Consider the following 16,638-nt stretch of genomic DNA (forward strand, 5'->3'; position numbering starts at 1 on the left):
GGAGTCTTTGAAGTATGTTGCTCAAAAATGCCGCTTCAGAGGTAGTGATGGAGTTCAGAATTTGTACGTTTATGTTTTGGGTTGACATTGACTACCTCCCAAATGAAATTGAGCATTTTATGTAGCATTTCCAAGGGATGGAATCACTTTTATGAACATTTACTTAAGAAAAATAGTTTAAAAAAAGAAATCCATGGAAATCACAGACACAAAACAGGTTTGCCCTCCATTAAAAGAGTATTATTAAGGTTAATTGCTTACAAGCAGAGAAAAAGTACAATTCAGGTTGCATGGGTTATTGTAAATTCAGTCCTATGTAGGTGTGTTACGATAGAGCTTTTATTTACAGCATTGATGTCCTTATATCCTTCAGTGAACTGGATGAGCCTGTTGTAAAAGGACATGTGGACTGTATGATAAAGGAGACTGTTGCTTTTATGAACGCTGATTTGTTTACTGCAGAAGTTAGAAGGTAGACAGAGAGGGGTTATCTCAAGGTCTTCCTGAATTGCCCACAACTGTATGGGCAAGGGAGAAAGATGCAGTTCAACTACTGCTACACATCTTTTCCTTTCTCTCCTCTCTGCCTGTTGCATAGTTCTACTAACCCGTTGCGTATCTCTCTTCTTCCATAAGTCAGCACTGTGCTGGTCAGTTGTGAAACATGTTAAATAAAGGAGCAAGGGGTTGCAGAAAGACAGCTCCATGACTAAAACAGTTGAGTGCTGCTCAGGAATATTCTCCACCTCAATTACAGTCTCCCTATGAGCAAAGTAATCTTTCAGAGACGTTCCTGATGTCTGGGTATGTTATATGTTGAGATCTAAACCAATGAAGCACTGAGCACTTGAAAACAACTGGATTCACTGGGAAATATGCTTTGGACTAAATTATTATATAAGACCCTGAGAAATCAGGCCACATACACCATGAATCAGTCACCTTGAACTATTGCATATTTTGTCTTTCATTTCAACACATGTGAAATAGAGGGGGATATGTGGATGTTGGCTGAAGTTTTGGGATTATTGAATAGGGGAGGAATCACCAATACCCCTTAATGAGTATTGGAAAAAACCCAAACAAAGAAACAAACCAAACCAACCCCGCCTACACACACACACACACAAAAAAAACCAACCAAAAAAAAACCAAAAACAAAAGAAACAAACCCAAAAGAAACAAAAGAAAAAACCCAAAAGAAACCCCCCCCCCCCAAACCAAAAAAAAACAAACTGTGTAAAAGCACAATGAGACAAGGATTTAGGTTTGCACACTGAACAATAACAGTAAAAAACAGTATTAAATAGACCCTTACTGAATGTGGCCCACTCTGTGCACCAAATGGGATTAACTCGATTTTAGTACTTTTTTGAAAGTTGATCTTACTGTATTGGTGCTCCTTTCATAGTCTTATGTAACTTTTTCCTTGTGGTCCCTTTTGAGACATTGAGCCAAACGCTCAGGGCAATTTTCTACTGGCAGAGAATGTTTCCTGTATGTCATTGTATTTGTTAACTGGTTTCCCTTTATTCCAACAGTTAATTACAATCAAATGTATTGAGTGGTCCTCTTTTTTGATTTCTGCTGCTTTTTTGCATAATCCATTTGAATTTAATTTGGCTAAAACACAATTTATCTGTCTCCATCCCATGTTCTTGTTTATATGTTGAATGAATTTTCTGCTTATGGAGATTTTTAGAATAAGATTTAATTAGCGGTATAGAAGGTCTTTGTCAGAAAAGTCTAAGGTAGCTGTTACTTAAGTCCTTATTACATTTAGAGTTTACATTTTAAAAATTAAAAATTAAAGTGACTATTAGCTATTCCATCTTGAATATTTTTCATGCTACTGTGTGATACCATGATCACAATTCAAATTTTGAGGTGGACTGATCATAATTAATGGATAAAATTACATTTACCTATTTTTATGTATATGACAGTATAAAAAACGATAGATGTTTGTTCCAGGGATATGAATCTGCTGATCTGGAGTTACCTTGTTGGTAGCGCTACTGGGAACAGACCCCAGGCTTCTTGACATACTTTCAGGACCCTGTTACCATTTACTGCTGGAGAGTTCTGTGAAGGGTCATTAACTAATCGTGAAAATTTACTCTAGGGTGAAAGTTTCAACTTTTTTTTGTGAAGAGTAAGTTTATTTGTGTGTTGTGTAGAGACCAAATGATCTCACAGTCTACTGCTTGACATGACAGCACCTGAAATACACATCTTCTTAGAAGGTGCCTTGTACTTGGATCAGAAAAGGGAAGGGCTGAAGAATATTAGGTAGACTAGGCATTTTGACAGGAAGAATCATGATTTTGTTGTAGATGTGTGTTGAAAGCAATTCCATTCAGTCACAGTCAGTTGATTTAGACATCCACATCAAATCATATTACTGTCTGGAGCCATGATTCTTAATTGATTGAATAGGAAGTGCCTTCCCTAGAGAGGCAAGTACTGTGTGTCTTGTCATCAGCAATACTTCAAACAGCAACACATTTTACAGTCAGAACAAAACCCTCAAAATAATTAAAACATTAATTTTCCCTAGAGAGTTAATAAAATCAGTCCATTTTGATACACTTTGTGTTAAAAAGGATCAAGCAGCTCTAACCAAAACCTGTTTTGATACTTTTTCCAAGTACAGGTGTGTTGAAGAAAGCGAGCTAAGTGGAAACTTTTTTTTGTGAAACACCGACTTACTTGACCATCTATGTAAATTGAAACAGCTTTTTAATTGTTAGCAAATTAAATCATTCCAGGTAGCTTGTAGCCTTGGTTCCTGTCTCTTAATACTATCTTGTCCTCACAGTTCCCAGTTTTAGTCTCTTTCCTAACCCAAATGGTTCCATTTTTTTCACTTCCTTTCAGTTGACTTTAGCCAAATTCTACACTCCAGGTCACAAGGTGCAAATTTTCTTTTATATCTAGTAAATTCTCTATTTGTCTTTTTCAGTCTTTATTTCTACCTGCTGTACCTAATAGAGTAGTTGGAGAGATTAATTTTATTTTGCCCCTTTCCTGTCAATGGTTTCAGCATTTTCTTTCCTTTGCAATGTACTTTTTATCCTAACTGCCTGGCTCTGGCTTTTTTTCCTCACAACATGCGTTTTGCCTAAGCTCTATTGATTTTTAAAGGACTAATAATCTGCTACATCGCAAAACTGCAGTTGAAAGGACAGGCCAATGCATCCAGGTGAAAATATCTGTAGTACAAATGGACCCAGAGAAAATCAGGTATTAAAAATCTAGGTAGTCTCAACTGAGGAAGCAAGATCTGCAATTTTTCAGATTTATGATAAGGCCAAACCTAGGTGGTTTTTCATATGTATAGGGGAAGGAGAAAAAAATTAAAAAAACCAAACAAGCATCTTCCTGACCTAAGATGTTTTCATTCACAAAGGCAGGTTTGAAATCCTTAATGAAATGAGCATGTCAGCCTCATTTAGTGGAAAAAAAACGCCCACATACTAATAACAGTCTGACCAATGTTATCTTTTTCATTTTATTAACAGAAGTGACTGAACTATTCTGATGTACATTATCTGTTAAGAAAATATACTCTTGATTTTTAGAAAGAACATTTTAGCATTTAACATTTTAACAGTTATAATTTGGCAATTTTAAAGATACATAAAATAGGATTTTGTAATGAGAAACTTGGAGGAACTGAAAGAATAAGCAGTGGTATCAGTCTCACCTGGTAGGAGGGTGAATTATGTGTGCTACTTTCTGAGACTGTAGTCTTGCAAAGGGAGTTTTCAAACTGAAAAAATTACTCTGGACTTAAATTTGCCTCTACTTAAAAAAAATGTTTCTTTAAAATTGTATGTCTCTGACTTTTAAAGCTCTAAATGTCTGGATCCAGATTCTGCATCTTTTGCAGTAAGGCAGCTTCTGAAGGAAGTAAATATATAATGTAAATAAGAGTGCTAGAATGAACCCTAAATGTTTTCTGCAAAACTACTTCCCAAAACTGCCCAACTAATTTCTAGAACTCAGAAGCCATCTTTATGAACTAATGAAACATTCTTGGAAAATTTACTAAGATGTCCAATCCGTTTCCTCCCCTTAGGAACATAAGGCAGTAGTAAGTGAGGAGGACTTCATCCCCATGCTTTCTTACCCTGAAACAGCTGCAAGCTCGTGGTACGAACTGTGAATTAATTCATACAGCTGCCAGGCACACCTCATTTTTCCAGGCTTCTGAAGATCAAAGGCTTTTTATTTTCTCTCCTTACACTTTAAATTTAAGCTTAAGAGTCCTTGCGGTCTTCCAGCCCCCACAACCCAGCAAAAGATGGTGAAGTGTGCAAAATTTCAAATTCGTATCTTTTCTTCTAGATATAATTCTTTGATGTGCAGCAGCAAAGGAAAAAGAATGATATTCTAGAGGATAACATATGGGTCCAGAGCATGTTTTTTCCTCCTCTGTCAGTCCATAATAACAACCAGGAATATTTTCCATGCAGAAATGACTGGCCATTTTTCAGAACAGTCTGTGATCTGACTGACTGGCTGACTGGTTCCTAGCTAGATGTGATGCAGTTTTCATCAAGCATCAGAACGTTTAGTGTCATTTTTCCCCTTAACACTTGTGTCATCATGCATGCGTTGTTATTCAGTATATTACTCTCTGTAAATGTTTTGCTTTGATGGCACTCAATCAACTTTGGTTTGCATAATAATTAAATACTTTATTAATAGGTTTTAATTCAAGAATGAACTGCATGCCTATTTAAGCTTCTTTTTTTTCCTAAGTATATTCTTCCTAGCAATATATGACTATAACGATTTAACTTCAGCATGTCCTAATTGGTTTTCATCCTTTTAAAAATTTATGGTTAGAAACAGCTGTTACAACTTCTATTATATGTCCCTATTATTAACTCTGTCTTTTCTCTCAATGTAGTGTATGAAATAACTTAAAATTCTACTTTTTCTTAGTATTTTAGGAATTCTCAGTAGATTTCGTATAAATTCAGAAATGACACTCACAGAAAGTGTTTGGTTTGTGTTGTTTGTATTTTTTAAATGGATTTGCCTACCATTATAACCTGTAAGAATCAGGGGGTTTATTCCTGTTTGTGTTATGTGGATTATTTCAGTGTGGATTATTTTTGGTGCTGTAGGATCTGCATAATTAAATCTAGTTTTCATTATGGGATGAATAATCTGTATGTACATTAGTATTAGAGACACTTTTTTTTGGTTTTGCTTTTCAAGACAAAGTGTGTGGCATAAGCATTAGGTCAGTAGTTGTCCACTTCCAGGTATGAATATTTAACTTTGTTTCATTTACAGATGAGCCAACTGTCTGAATTTCCACTGATTTGAGTAGTTGTTTTTCATTCCATATGCATGCAGCGTGGGCAAGGATGTACAGCTGTCTTTCAGAGAGCCAACAGCATTGACAGAAGTAGTGTAGATGAGAATATAACTGGATTTTAAGATATATGTGTTTAGTCAAGCAAAAAACAACTGATGACTCTAAGGCACATTTTTTTATGTTTATATATTTTTTACGATGTGAATATTCTCTGCTTATGTAGATTCTGATCAAGGTGGCCATTGCTCTACTATGGCTTGTTAATAGAAAATGTGCTCACAGAGGCAGAAGAAAATTTAGCACATTTTTTGAAATGTTGTAACTATGGCTTTACTTTATCAATGAAATTAGTGAGGGTGTTTTATTAATTTGATGATCCCAGGGGGTCTCTGCATATGTCACTGTCAAATCTGAATGCAAATACTCTACATACTCAATGCACTCTAGAATTATGGAATGGTTTGGGTTGGAAGGGACCTTAAAGATCATCTAGTTCCAAACACCTTTCTATGGGCTTACGTTTCAGCTTTTGATGATTATTCTACTTTTTTCTTTTCCCTAAAATGCATGGGGAAAGAGAAGGTATAATGATCTAGTGACTTTATTAGGCCTCAGCAGTTGAGAATTATTCAATTGTGCTACCCGTAAAGGAATATTTTCTTCTTTTTTAACTATTTGTACTTCAAGCAGAGCTGATATCTATTCCTCTGCTTTGTCATCTCATGCTGATCCCGGCTTTGCTGGAAGTGGTACTGTAAGATTTGAAAGAAAGTGGAAAAGGTGTTGTTTCCTCTGTCCACCAAATATAGGGATTACTGACACCATTTCACAAAGTCCTTTGGTTATACTTCCTCTAAACCTTTTCTGATTTCCTTATATTAGAAAATGGCCATTTTTAAAATAAGAACATACTTTGGAATACCTGCTAAGAAACTCTTTTGGTTTCCGTTTATGTTAGTGTTTTCTTTACACTTCTTCAAGAGATAATATAATGGATTGGAACTTAGTCTACACCATTTTGCCATTGAAGTTCATGAGTCCAGATTTTTCAATGCAATTTCATGTATTTGTGATATCATGAGAGAAGAAAGTGAAAATGTAGGTCAAGGTAACTAGGGAAAATTATAATGAGTAGTCACTCCTCAGAAAAAGAGTTGTTAGAGGGTGCTTAGTTAAACACTTGTCATGCACAATACAATATTCAGTATTGGATCTAGAGAAGGATTTTCAGATGGAGAATTTTCAAACAGATGATGGAGATCACCTGTGATGGGTTGACCTTGGCTGGACACCAGGTGCCCACCAAGCTGCTCTATCATCCCCCTCCTCAGCGGAATACAGGGGGAGAAAAAAAAGATGAAAATTTAAAAAAGAAAAAAAACAAGTATAATGAAGCAATTACAAAAGTTGCATGTGCAGAAGCAAAGGAAAACAAAAGATGTTGCTCTCTGCTTCCCATCAGCCAGCAATGTCTGGCCAATGCCTGGGAAGCAGGGCTTCAGTATGCATAGCTGGCTGCTCCAGACAAGTATCATAAATAACAAATGCCCCCCTCCTGCCCCTTCCTCCTCCTTTCTCTTAGCTTATGTCATATGGTATGGAATATCCTGTTGATCAGTTTGGGTCCTGGCTGTGTGCCCAACCAAGATCTTGTCCACCTCCAGCCTACTGGTGAGCGGAATGCTGGAGAGCCAGCCCTGACGCTGTGCTGGCCCCGCTCAGCAGCAGCCAAACCACTGGTGTGTTATCACCACCCTCCTGGCTACCAACACAAGCACAGCACCGTGAGGGCTGCTGTGGGGCTCAGCCAGGGCCAACACATCATCACAGATCTCTGCAAACATCGTATCGCTAGTCTCACTCAGTTGTTACAGTATCTTTCCACCACCCCACCACCAGTGTATCAGATGTGGATATATTTTGTGCAGTATTGTTATAAAGAGAAAATAAAATCATTACATATGCAAAGTAAATGGTGAAGTTATCTCTTTCCACAGTAGATTGTATACTACAAAAAACTATTTTGCTGCAGATATGTGATGTATATGGGTGCAATTTTTTGCTATATTGTATGCTACTTAAAATCTGGAGTTGCACACAATTCAAATAATTATTTGCACAGCAAGAATATTTATTGAACATTTTCTATGCTTCATTGTTTATATTTCTGTAAGATAATACTTCCTTTAAACCAAAAAAAACCCAACCGATAAGTTCATCAGATTTCCAAACCTGCTATTCTGATATGGATTTAGTTAGTGAACATTGTTTTTCACATATAAGTGGTGATGGAGTAATGACTGGTGTTCTAGCCAGCCTAACACACATATGACAGTGATTCACGTAAATTGCATGTGATTATTAGATCTATACAATTCAGAATTAACTTGTTGCTGTGAAGATGAAGATTGAAAAGTTCATTTTAAGTGATCATGTTACATCGATTACACTTCCTGCTTTCAGTTCAAGTGATAAACTTTGACTTTGTGTCCTAAACTACAATGAAAGGCTTGAAAAGCTGCTTTGAGTGTTTTATAGGCACATGCACATCAGTAGAGACAATTTCTGCCAACTATAAAAACATTAAGTGACTTGGAATAGTTTTTATAAAAGCATAAGCATATTTTTATTTAAAGACCTTGTTTTTATACTAACTTGCTAGCAAAATAACTAAACTTCTTCCAAAGTTTTTGAAATTATTATGGGATAATATCTTCTTTAACAAGCCTGTGTCTTTTGCTTCTGCTTTGTCCTTGCCTTTAGCTATGATACTTATCATTAAATACTTGTTGATTACTCTTGATTTTAAGCAATAGAACAGAAGTTTGATTTTTGTGCTTGTTAAGAGTCACCTGGCTTCTATAGAATGAATATAAGGATGGTCCTTGGTGGGAAGAGGAAATCAACAACAACACACTTTTGTTTGGTCTTAAAAAGTTAGGATTTTGCATGAGGTCTCTGAGATTTTCAGCTTTCTGGAATGGTTTTCACAGAATGGGCTTCAATGGATTGCTCAATCCTAGCATTGCATGTAGTCTAAAGGGTTGTTTTTCTTTTGTAATGTTTCTCTGTACTGTCAGCATGCAACTTGCTGGGTTTTTTATGATATGATTTTACTAGCTGCTGTGGGAAATAAATTTCTCTCTATTTTCCAAGAGAAAATACTTAAATAAGAAACAGTAAACTAGAAATAAAAAAACCAGAACGTTTCTTGAAAAGCATGTATAACATATTGTCAATATTCAGAATACTTGGCAGGAATTTTGAATTCTAGTGTAAAATGTATAATTTAATATATGATTTTTTTTTAACCTTGATATTAGCTGATCTTAGTCAATTATCTGATTTGATGCTAAGTACTTCCACACATTACCCATCTGATATTTCTTTTATTTTACAAAAAGCTGGTTTTCTAATACAAGACAATGGCATTATATTCTTTTCTTTGTAGGACTGTCTGAGCAGATGCTATTTGCATTACTCTTAAAAATTTGTTTTTGACCAGTTTTTAGAAACTGTTGAAGAAAAGACTTTTAGCACCATGCGTATGGGGTCTGAAATGGATCTTGAGAACTACCAAACTGCTTTGGAAGAAGTACTCACATGGCTTCTCTCTGCTGAAGATACATTACAAGCACAAGGAGATATATCCAATGATGTAGAAGTTGTTAAGGAACAATTTCACACCCATGAGGTATATGTTTGTACTAAACCTTCAGTAGATATGTGCTCGTATCCCATAATAAGGTAAAAAATCCAAAAAAAGGATATTTCTAGTTTATACTATTCCTTTCTCTGTGGATGGGGTGTTTTTGTTTCGGTTGTGGGGTTTTGTTTGTTGTTGTTTGTTTGGGGTTTTTTTATTAGTATTATTATTTTATGTGGAGAATTTAAAGGTAGTACTGGAGACCGTGCCTCAGAATCACAGAATAAAAATGAGGTTGGAAAAGACCCTTAAGATCATTGACTCCAACTGTAAACCTAACACTGCCAAGTCCACCACTAAACCATGTCCTCAAGTGCCACATCCACACTTCTTTTAAATACCTCCAAGGATGGTGACTCAATCACCACCTGGGCAGCCTGTTCCAGTGCTTGACAACCCTTTCAGTGAAGAAATTTTTCCTAATAGCCAATCTAAACCTCCCCTGGTGCAACTTGAGGCCATTTCCTCTTGTTCTATCACTTGTTACTACATGGCACCCACTTCATTACAACCTCCTTTCAGGTAGTTGTAGAAAGCAATGTCATCCCTCAGCTTCCTTTTTTTGCAAACAAAACAACTTTTCACCCTATGCAAAATGAACCGGTATATTTCCAGTTTGTGTTAGAAGATTTGTGGAGGAGTTGAAAAAATGAAATGCCAAGTCGAAAATCATGTTTTGAAAGTGGTGGACCTTAAGATATTTCTCCCAGTCTGTTCTTTCCTTCCAAAGAATCAAACTTAAAATGGGATTTTATTTTTATTGTCAGGGTTTTATGATGGAGTTAACAGCTCACCAAGGACGTGTTGGCAATGTTTTGCAAGTTGGAAATCAACTTCTAACAACTGGAAAACTTTCAGATGATGAAGAGAATGAAATCCAAGAACAAATGAATCTACTTAATTCTCGATGGGAAAGTCTCAGGGTTGCAAGCATGGAAAAACAAAGCAAGTAAGTAATATGTCAGGTAAAATTATATATATATGGAGTTTGACTGAAACAATCCTGAATTGACTAACAGTTGAGATTTTCTTTTATTTCATGTCCCTGTGAACAAAACTTCATATCAGATTTTTAACCTGACGTTTTAAAGCTTTGCCTGCTGTTGAGACTGAAAGCTTCACAAATAGCAGCAACTGTATCAACAACTTGGAAACAGATTAAACTTTAACTAAGATTTATATTACCTACCTCACTTTTTTTCCTGACTGTTTCAACAAGTATCACACAATATTTAGCTAAAAAGGAGAGAATGTTTACAGAGATACAAAAGGAAGAGAGAAACAAACCTTTAATGCTTTTAAAACTTGATTCCATAAAAATAGTGAGAAGGGGCTTAGCTTTCCAGGAAATATTGTCATGGTTTTATCTGAAAACAAATTACACTATTTGAAAAAGGGCAAGTCCTATAACTTAAAGTAGAAATATAATTTAAAGTAGAAAAAATAATCTATTAATCACATTGATCTTTGAAGCATTTTAAAGATTTCTGTCTTGGTTTGAAATTTTGATTTGCATAGTGCTCTCTAGGAAAAAAAACTCTGTAAAGCTAAGAGCTTGTGATTATGCCACAGTGGAGTAATTTGTTCTGCAGGATACAGGGTGGTTAAAACAAGAAAGTTATTGAATGTGTTTTTTGTGTGAGTTGCCTTCTGTATATTAAGAAAATGTCTGTTACTTACCTGATCTTTCGCATTGATTTCTCAGCCTCTTCTTATGTAGGATACTTTTAATCCCCATCTGATACAGTAACTCTGTTTCCAACCCATGTGTCTGGGTCTTTGTCATAAGGAATTTTGTACACCTGCTGGCCTTTCTGTAAAGGGGACCAATGGCCAAGTTTACCAACTGTCATACTAGGTCACATCCAGTGGAAATTTAAATGGTCCTTCAGTACAGCTGGCGAGTGCCTCCTTTTGCAAATGTTTTTAATAAAAGTTGAATATCTCTAGTAGTCAGACCAATGGTCTAGAACAGCATCCTGACAGTAACAGAAGAAGTAAAGATAAGCTTTAGGGGAGATACATGATCTCCTGAACCAGCATCTTCTCATCTGCTTTTGCGACTGGTGGAGATCAAATACTGGACTGCATGGGTGCATTGCTCTGCACACCAAATATTGGGCAGTATGGATCATTGGTCTGACCTAATGCTTCATGTCTTATGAAGTTCTCTGTAGGACTCTCCTGACCTCAAGCTTTTTTCAGCTCAGGTAGCTTCTTGAGATGGAAACATTTTTGTGTATTTGTAACCTGCCTGCTATTTATTTGTTTGTTTGTTTATTTATTTCCTTCCATCTATTTATTTGATACCCCCTTGAGCCTGTTATCATCCATGGCATCCTTTGGCAGTGAATTCCACAGACCTCTTACCTGCTTGTTGAGGAATGGCTTGCTTTTCTTTGTCACTAGTAACTAAAGTGATTCCCTCTAGCTGGCTCATTAGAAGTTAGGGTCAACAGTGTATATATCTTTCCTTATTCTCTCCATAAAATATATTTCTGGTTATTTTGCTCTTCTTGAGCTTTTTCCAGTTCAACCTTATATTTTTGGAGTTGAGTGGACCAGAATGGCCCACAATATTAGAGGGAAAACCATGATTTTCAACAATTGCATAACATGGCACTCTTTTTTTCTGCAGTGTGTTCATAGTAATTACAAACATTTGTTTTCTTTTCAGCTTGCTACTGAGTATTGAGAATTTTTTTTCTTTATTCTATCTTTCTTTGATAGTCTGTAAAGTTATTGATTGGTTTCAGATGTTTAAACCAATTTCTCCAGCTTTATTATATATTTGGAGAGAAGACTCTACAATAATTCACTGTAGGCGGTTTTTATTTGCCGTATGTATTTTCATTTAAATCAACCCATGAAAATAGCAGACTCACCTCCTGAGTGGTACTCCATTGACTAAAATGACCTCCAACACCAATTGTTAAACTTATCTCTCAGATGCAGCTATAGAACATTGCTTGGGGAACTGAATTGTCTAGTATCTTCTGAAGCACATCATATTTGGGTAACATGAAATCAGTAGAAGGTATACAGTGATAAGGGCTTCCCAGAGAATGGTGCTATTTAATTTCTTATTAAAAAAACTATGTGATAAATTCAGTGAAACCTGGGTTAGGGGAAGAGAACATTTCTCAGAAGTGATGTATTTAAATATGGCTAATTTTGACCTATTGGGTCAAACCCCTGTGTTTGAAGCCTCAACTGGAGGATTATGGACAGGTTTTGTATCACAATGTAATGTATTTCTGAGTTATTATACACAATTTAAATTCTCAGGATCCATTTTCTACTTCAGATTAAAACATAATCTTCTGAACACATTGTTGTAATCTAGTCTTTAGGGCAACAGTGACATGTTTATCCAGATGGTTTTTGTGAAGATGAGTACAGCAAGGCTGTCTCTTCTCTCTTGTAATGGAATAGGGAATGTAAACAAAAGGTAGCACACTTTACAGCGTATGGGAAACAAAAGTAAGCAGTCAACAAAAAGAGGAGAAAGATCCACTGATAAAGGATACTATAAAAGTGAAATGGTTCTATGGAAAGTGATTTGGGAGGTCAGAATATCAGAGGAAGTTTGGGCATACTGCCTCTCTGTAAAATCAGCCCAAATTGGATTTCCCCTGTATTTGCTAGGTATTGAAAGTATTTGACCCTTCTAGCAAGGAATACATTAACATGCTGAAGGAAAACAGCCTTTTTTTTCATTGCTTCCACCTGACTTTGCCCAAATAGGATTCTCCATAGTAAAGCATCTCAGAGTGATAAATGCACCGTTGGAGAGGAAAACTTAATTATCAAAATAATTTATTTAGTCAAAACTGCAGTATTTCCCATTTAATTCTCCAGAGCATTCTCCACTGAATATCTGAAAACTTAATAATCTCTTCTCTTCTGTTTAATATTGTACATTTGAGGGAGCCTGGTAAGTACAGCTGTCTGAGTGCTTTTTTAATGTAGCGGACAATACAAGCTTTAAGAAACCAGATAGTAGAGATTTTGAACTCCCAATCACATCTAATAGAAATGCAACTGAAGGCCAAAAGTTTAACAGATTGTATATTATACACATTACTGAGGTTCAAAAAAAAAAAAAGTTTCAAAACAGTTTGCCTAATTCAAAACTGTAACTCAACAAATCTTAAGTTAACCATTTGAAAGTACATCTTTTTTATATTCTTTATATTCTAGCTTGAGGTGTAGCCTCATGAACATCAGTTAAGAGTATACAATGCAGATATTTCTGCCTGTTGTCATCTGCCTTGTACAAATTGAAATTATCATTTCTTTATTCTACAGTTTACATAAAATCCTAATGGATCTGCAGAATCACCAACTAGCCCAACTAGCTGACTGGCTGACAAAAACAGAGGAAAGGACAAAGAAAATCGATTTGGAGCCCTTAGGTCCAGATCTAGAGGACCTAAAGCGTCAAGTAGAAGAACATAAGGTATGCTTCCAAATGCATAAAAGCTAAATTGATTTTTTGACATTTTAAAAGCTCAACTTTGCTATGTTCTAATGGCAGGACTAGTATGGAATCTATATTTAATATTCATTGTTTTGTACAGGTAACGAGCTTTTGTAGAGTTATTTTATCACAACTTATCCTGATATTAAAAAAAAAAAAACACTTACCTTTGTACATATAAACTATATACTAAAATATGCTAGGCAACTGTAACATCCTTTAATTAATCAGTACAATAAGAATATGTCAGATTTTTTAATACTTGTGTTTCCTTCTTTTTTTCCTTGCATGCTGTAGTAGCAGTGATGCTGTAGTCATAATTAGACTATATAATCCTGGTTATGACTCCTGGTACTCTGAATATGTAACTGTACGGCACCATAACAGACTCTATTACTAACTCTAGAAAATACTTTGTAGTAATGTATTTAATTAATGAAAAATAACAAACTAATAAATGGAGTGTAAGAGAGAATTTGGCCAATTTTTTTTCCACATTCCATGAGGGTAGTTCTTTAATTGGAATAATTAAGAATTAAAAAGAGACTGTATCATTTGTGTAATAGCTTTATTTAATTTACTGGATTAAATTGTCTAGCTTCATATTCATTTAAATGTTAGGAATTTTTTTTGCATGTCTCCATGACGCATGTTGATGATGATAGGGGAGACACAGAAAAGTATAGGAAACAGATGACTTGGGAAGTCATGGAGATTTACTGTGATAACCTGTAAAGTTTCTGCATCAGTGGTTCAAAGCAATTTAGTTCCTTTGTGTTTTGAGAGATTTTAAAATTTGTTGCTTGACAGCCTGTATCATTGCTATTCTGGGTTCTAGAGGGCAAATAATCCTGAAAAACAATTCAAACTGAATGCGCTTTTGCAGTTGTTTAAAAAAGAGGTCAAAAGCTGCAGAAGACCACATGATCCACTTCTGTGTTAAAGACAAATTTTCTGCAGTCTGGTTAAGGAGTGCTGCTGAAGAAGAATACAAATTCTATGCCTACTGCTGCTGTTGGCACTGTCTGTGCTTGCCCTGTGAGAATACAATGCACTTCAGTGTGTGGATTTGTTAGCTAAGCAAATATCCTGACATTGAATTTTATTTTTATAAAAAGATGGCAGGTAATTATGAAATGTTAATTAGAGAAAGAATCCTGAAAGATTTTAAATACATGAGTACTAAGACTTTAATAACTTTGTTCCTATATCTGTGCATTTTGTATTTGAATACTAAAGCAAAATGTAATCCTTTTGTTTATGCTATTTCTTTAATTTATTTCTTTCTAATATTGAGGAAAATGGCTCATTAGCTTGTGTTTGAATATTCTGAGTGTAGACATGCAGAAATCTCTCTCCCACATACTAGTTCTTCATCCTTGGTGAGATGAGTGAGTCAGAATTATGTGTATTATTTTTCAAATCTATTTTCTGTACAAATGACGATATAGCTAATAAGGTGGAAAGAAATTGTTTAGGTCTTAAATTTTAAAATTCTATTCATCTACATTGTCTTATTTGTAAGTCAAAGAACAAGATGTCTCCCATTTTTCAAGGATTGTGTGAAAATTTTAGGTAATTTTATTGTATCTTGTATGCAGTAAAGCTACCTTCCATAGCAAGGGTTAAAACAAAAAAAATTTAATATCACAGTTATAGCTTCATTATTAAACAGGCAAACAAATAAGCAAAAGCTAACACAGCCCGTATTTTTTCTTAGTCTCACTTGACTCTGGACATTTCAGAAACAATGTTGTATAATGGGAGGAACCAGAACTTAGAAGATATAGAAGTCAATGATAATTTCAAATTAAACAGACATAAGCAACAGTATAGGTTTGGGTCGTTGTCATCCTGTCTCCCTGTCCTCTTTACCTTTATAATTTTGACTTTCCCTCTTTATGTGTTCATTAGGAACCAATTTTCACACTATTTATTTCATGTTATTAATCCCCATTGATTTATAACTTCCATAGAACTGTTTTCTTTTATTCTACTTTTTTCTCCATGATGTCTCAAAATATTGGTTCTTGTGACTGACACTTCAGTTTCTCTGCCGGGTCCTATTTAAAAAAAAAAGAAAATCAGTAATGTGTACTTGTGTACTGGGAATGGCACCCATTATTGAGGCCGAGAAAGCACACAACATTCTTTCCAGCATGCTACTTTGTTCAGTAGCGTACAGGGCTAATGTCTCGATAGTACATATGGTTTTCTAAGTGGACTGAAAGAGAGGTGAACTCTAGAAGACCTTATTAGCCAGGTCATTAGCAAGATATACACTACTAGTAAGAAATCTGGCATAGTCAATATATTTTGGAGTAATAGTCAAATATTTCCGTAAAGAACTATTGGTCTTTGCAGCAGTATTTTATGTGTTTTGTCTGCTGTTGCTAGTATACCTTTTGTCCTGGTTTTATACCCAAGCTTTATAAATTTATAAAGAAAGAGAGAGAGATACTTTTCAATAAAAATCTAAGGACTGTTAAGCTGTCTAAGCAGAACACTATATTAGAAATTTTATAATTAAACGAGAATGTACTTTGAATTGAATTGATTTTATTATTCCACATTATATTATACAATTTATAGTTAGATTTTATAGTTTAGTTAGGTTTCTAAAAAAGTCTAAGATGCTTAGTTATTTGTATTTTACTTTTTATTTTTTATGAAATTGTCAGAAATTATAGAAAATATTAATGTTAGGATTTTTCAGTACTTCAAAGTAATTGCAAAGGTAAAATGAGACATTTCCTAACTGTTCAAACGTCAGGGGTGAATTTGTCTTTGGGTATTTGCATGCATTAGGTAGGTATTTTTATTCACTTTGAAGTACATTATGTCATAGTTGCGTAAGTTGTTATTTGATAGATGGGAATTAAAAGAATTAACTGTGGAGTTGTATGAGCTTCTCTTGTTGCTGTCTCTATGCATCATCATCCATATCCATGTTACATTTTAAGTCCCTGAAAATTTGCTACCTCTACAAGCTCAGGAAAACTTGTTAGAAACTTCAGTTTAAATGATTTGAACAGAGCATGGTCTAGTCTTGAGACTTCCCTCGATAAATCCTTTTTTCAAAAATGTCCTGTACATTTTTGTAATTTTAAA

At 35.1% G+C, this 16,638-nt stretch overlaps 1 protein-coding gene across 12 annotated transcripts in view; it reads left to right on the plus strand.

Moving 5' to 3' along the window:
* The window catches only part of DMD (dystrophin), a 1,276,803-nt gene that overhangs the window by 472,698 nt on the left and 787,467 nt on the right, over positions 1-16,638 (plus strand). For all 12 annotated transcript variants that reach the window (XM_080377714.1, XM_080377711.1, XM_080377709.1 and 9 more), the window contains 3 exons: positions 8,844-9,032; positions 9,812-9,993; positions 13,356-13,506. In XM_080377714.1, coding sequence (XP_080233840.1) covers positions 8,844-9,032; positions 9,812-9,993; positions 13,356-13,506 — 522 coding nt within the window. The remainder of the gene's footprint in view (positions 1-8,843; positions 9,033-9,811; positions 9,994-13,355; positions 13,507-16,638) is intronic.

This window comes from Falco punctatus (assembly GCF_963210335.1).
Source record: "Falco punctatus genome assembly, chromosome: 2".
NCBI classification, from domain to species: domain Eukaryota; kingdom Metazoa; phylum Chordata; class Aves; order Falconiformes; family Falconidae; genus Falco; species Falco punctatus.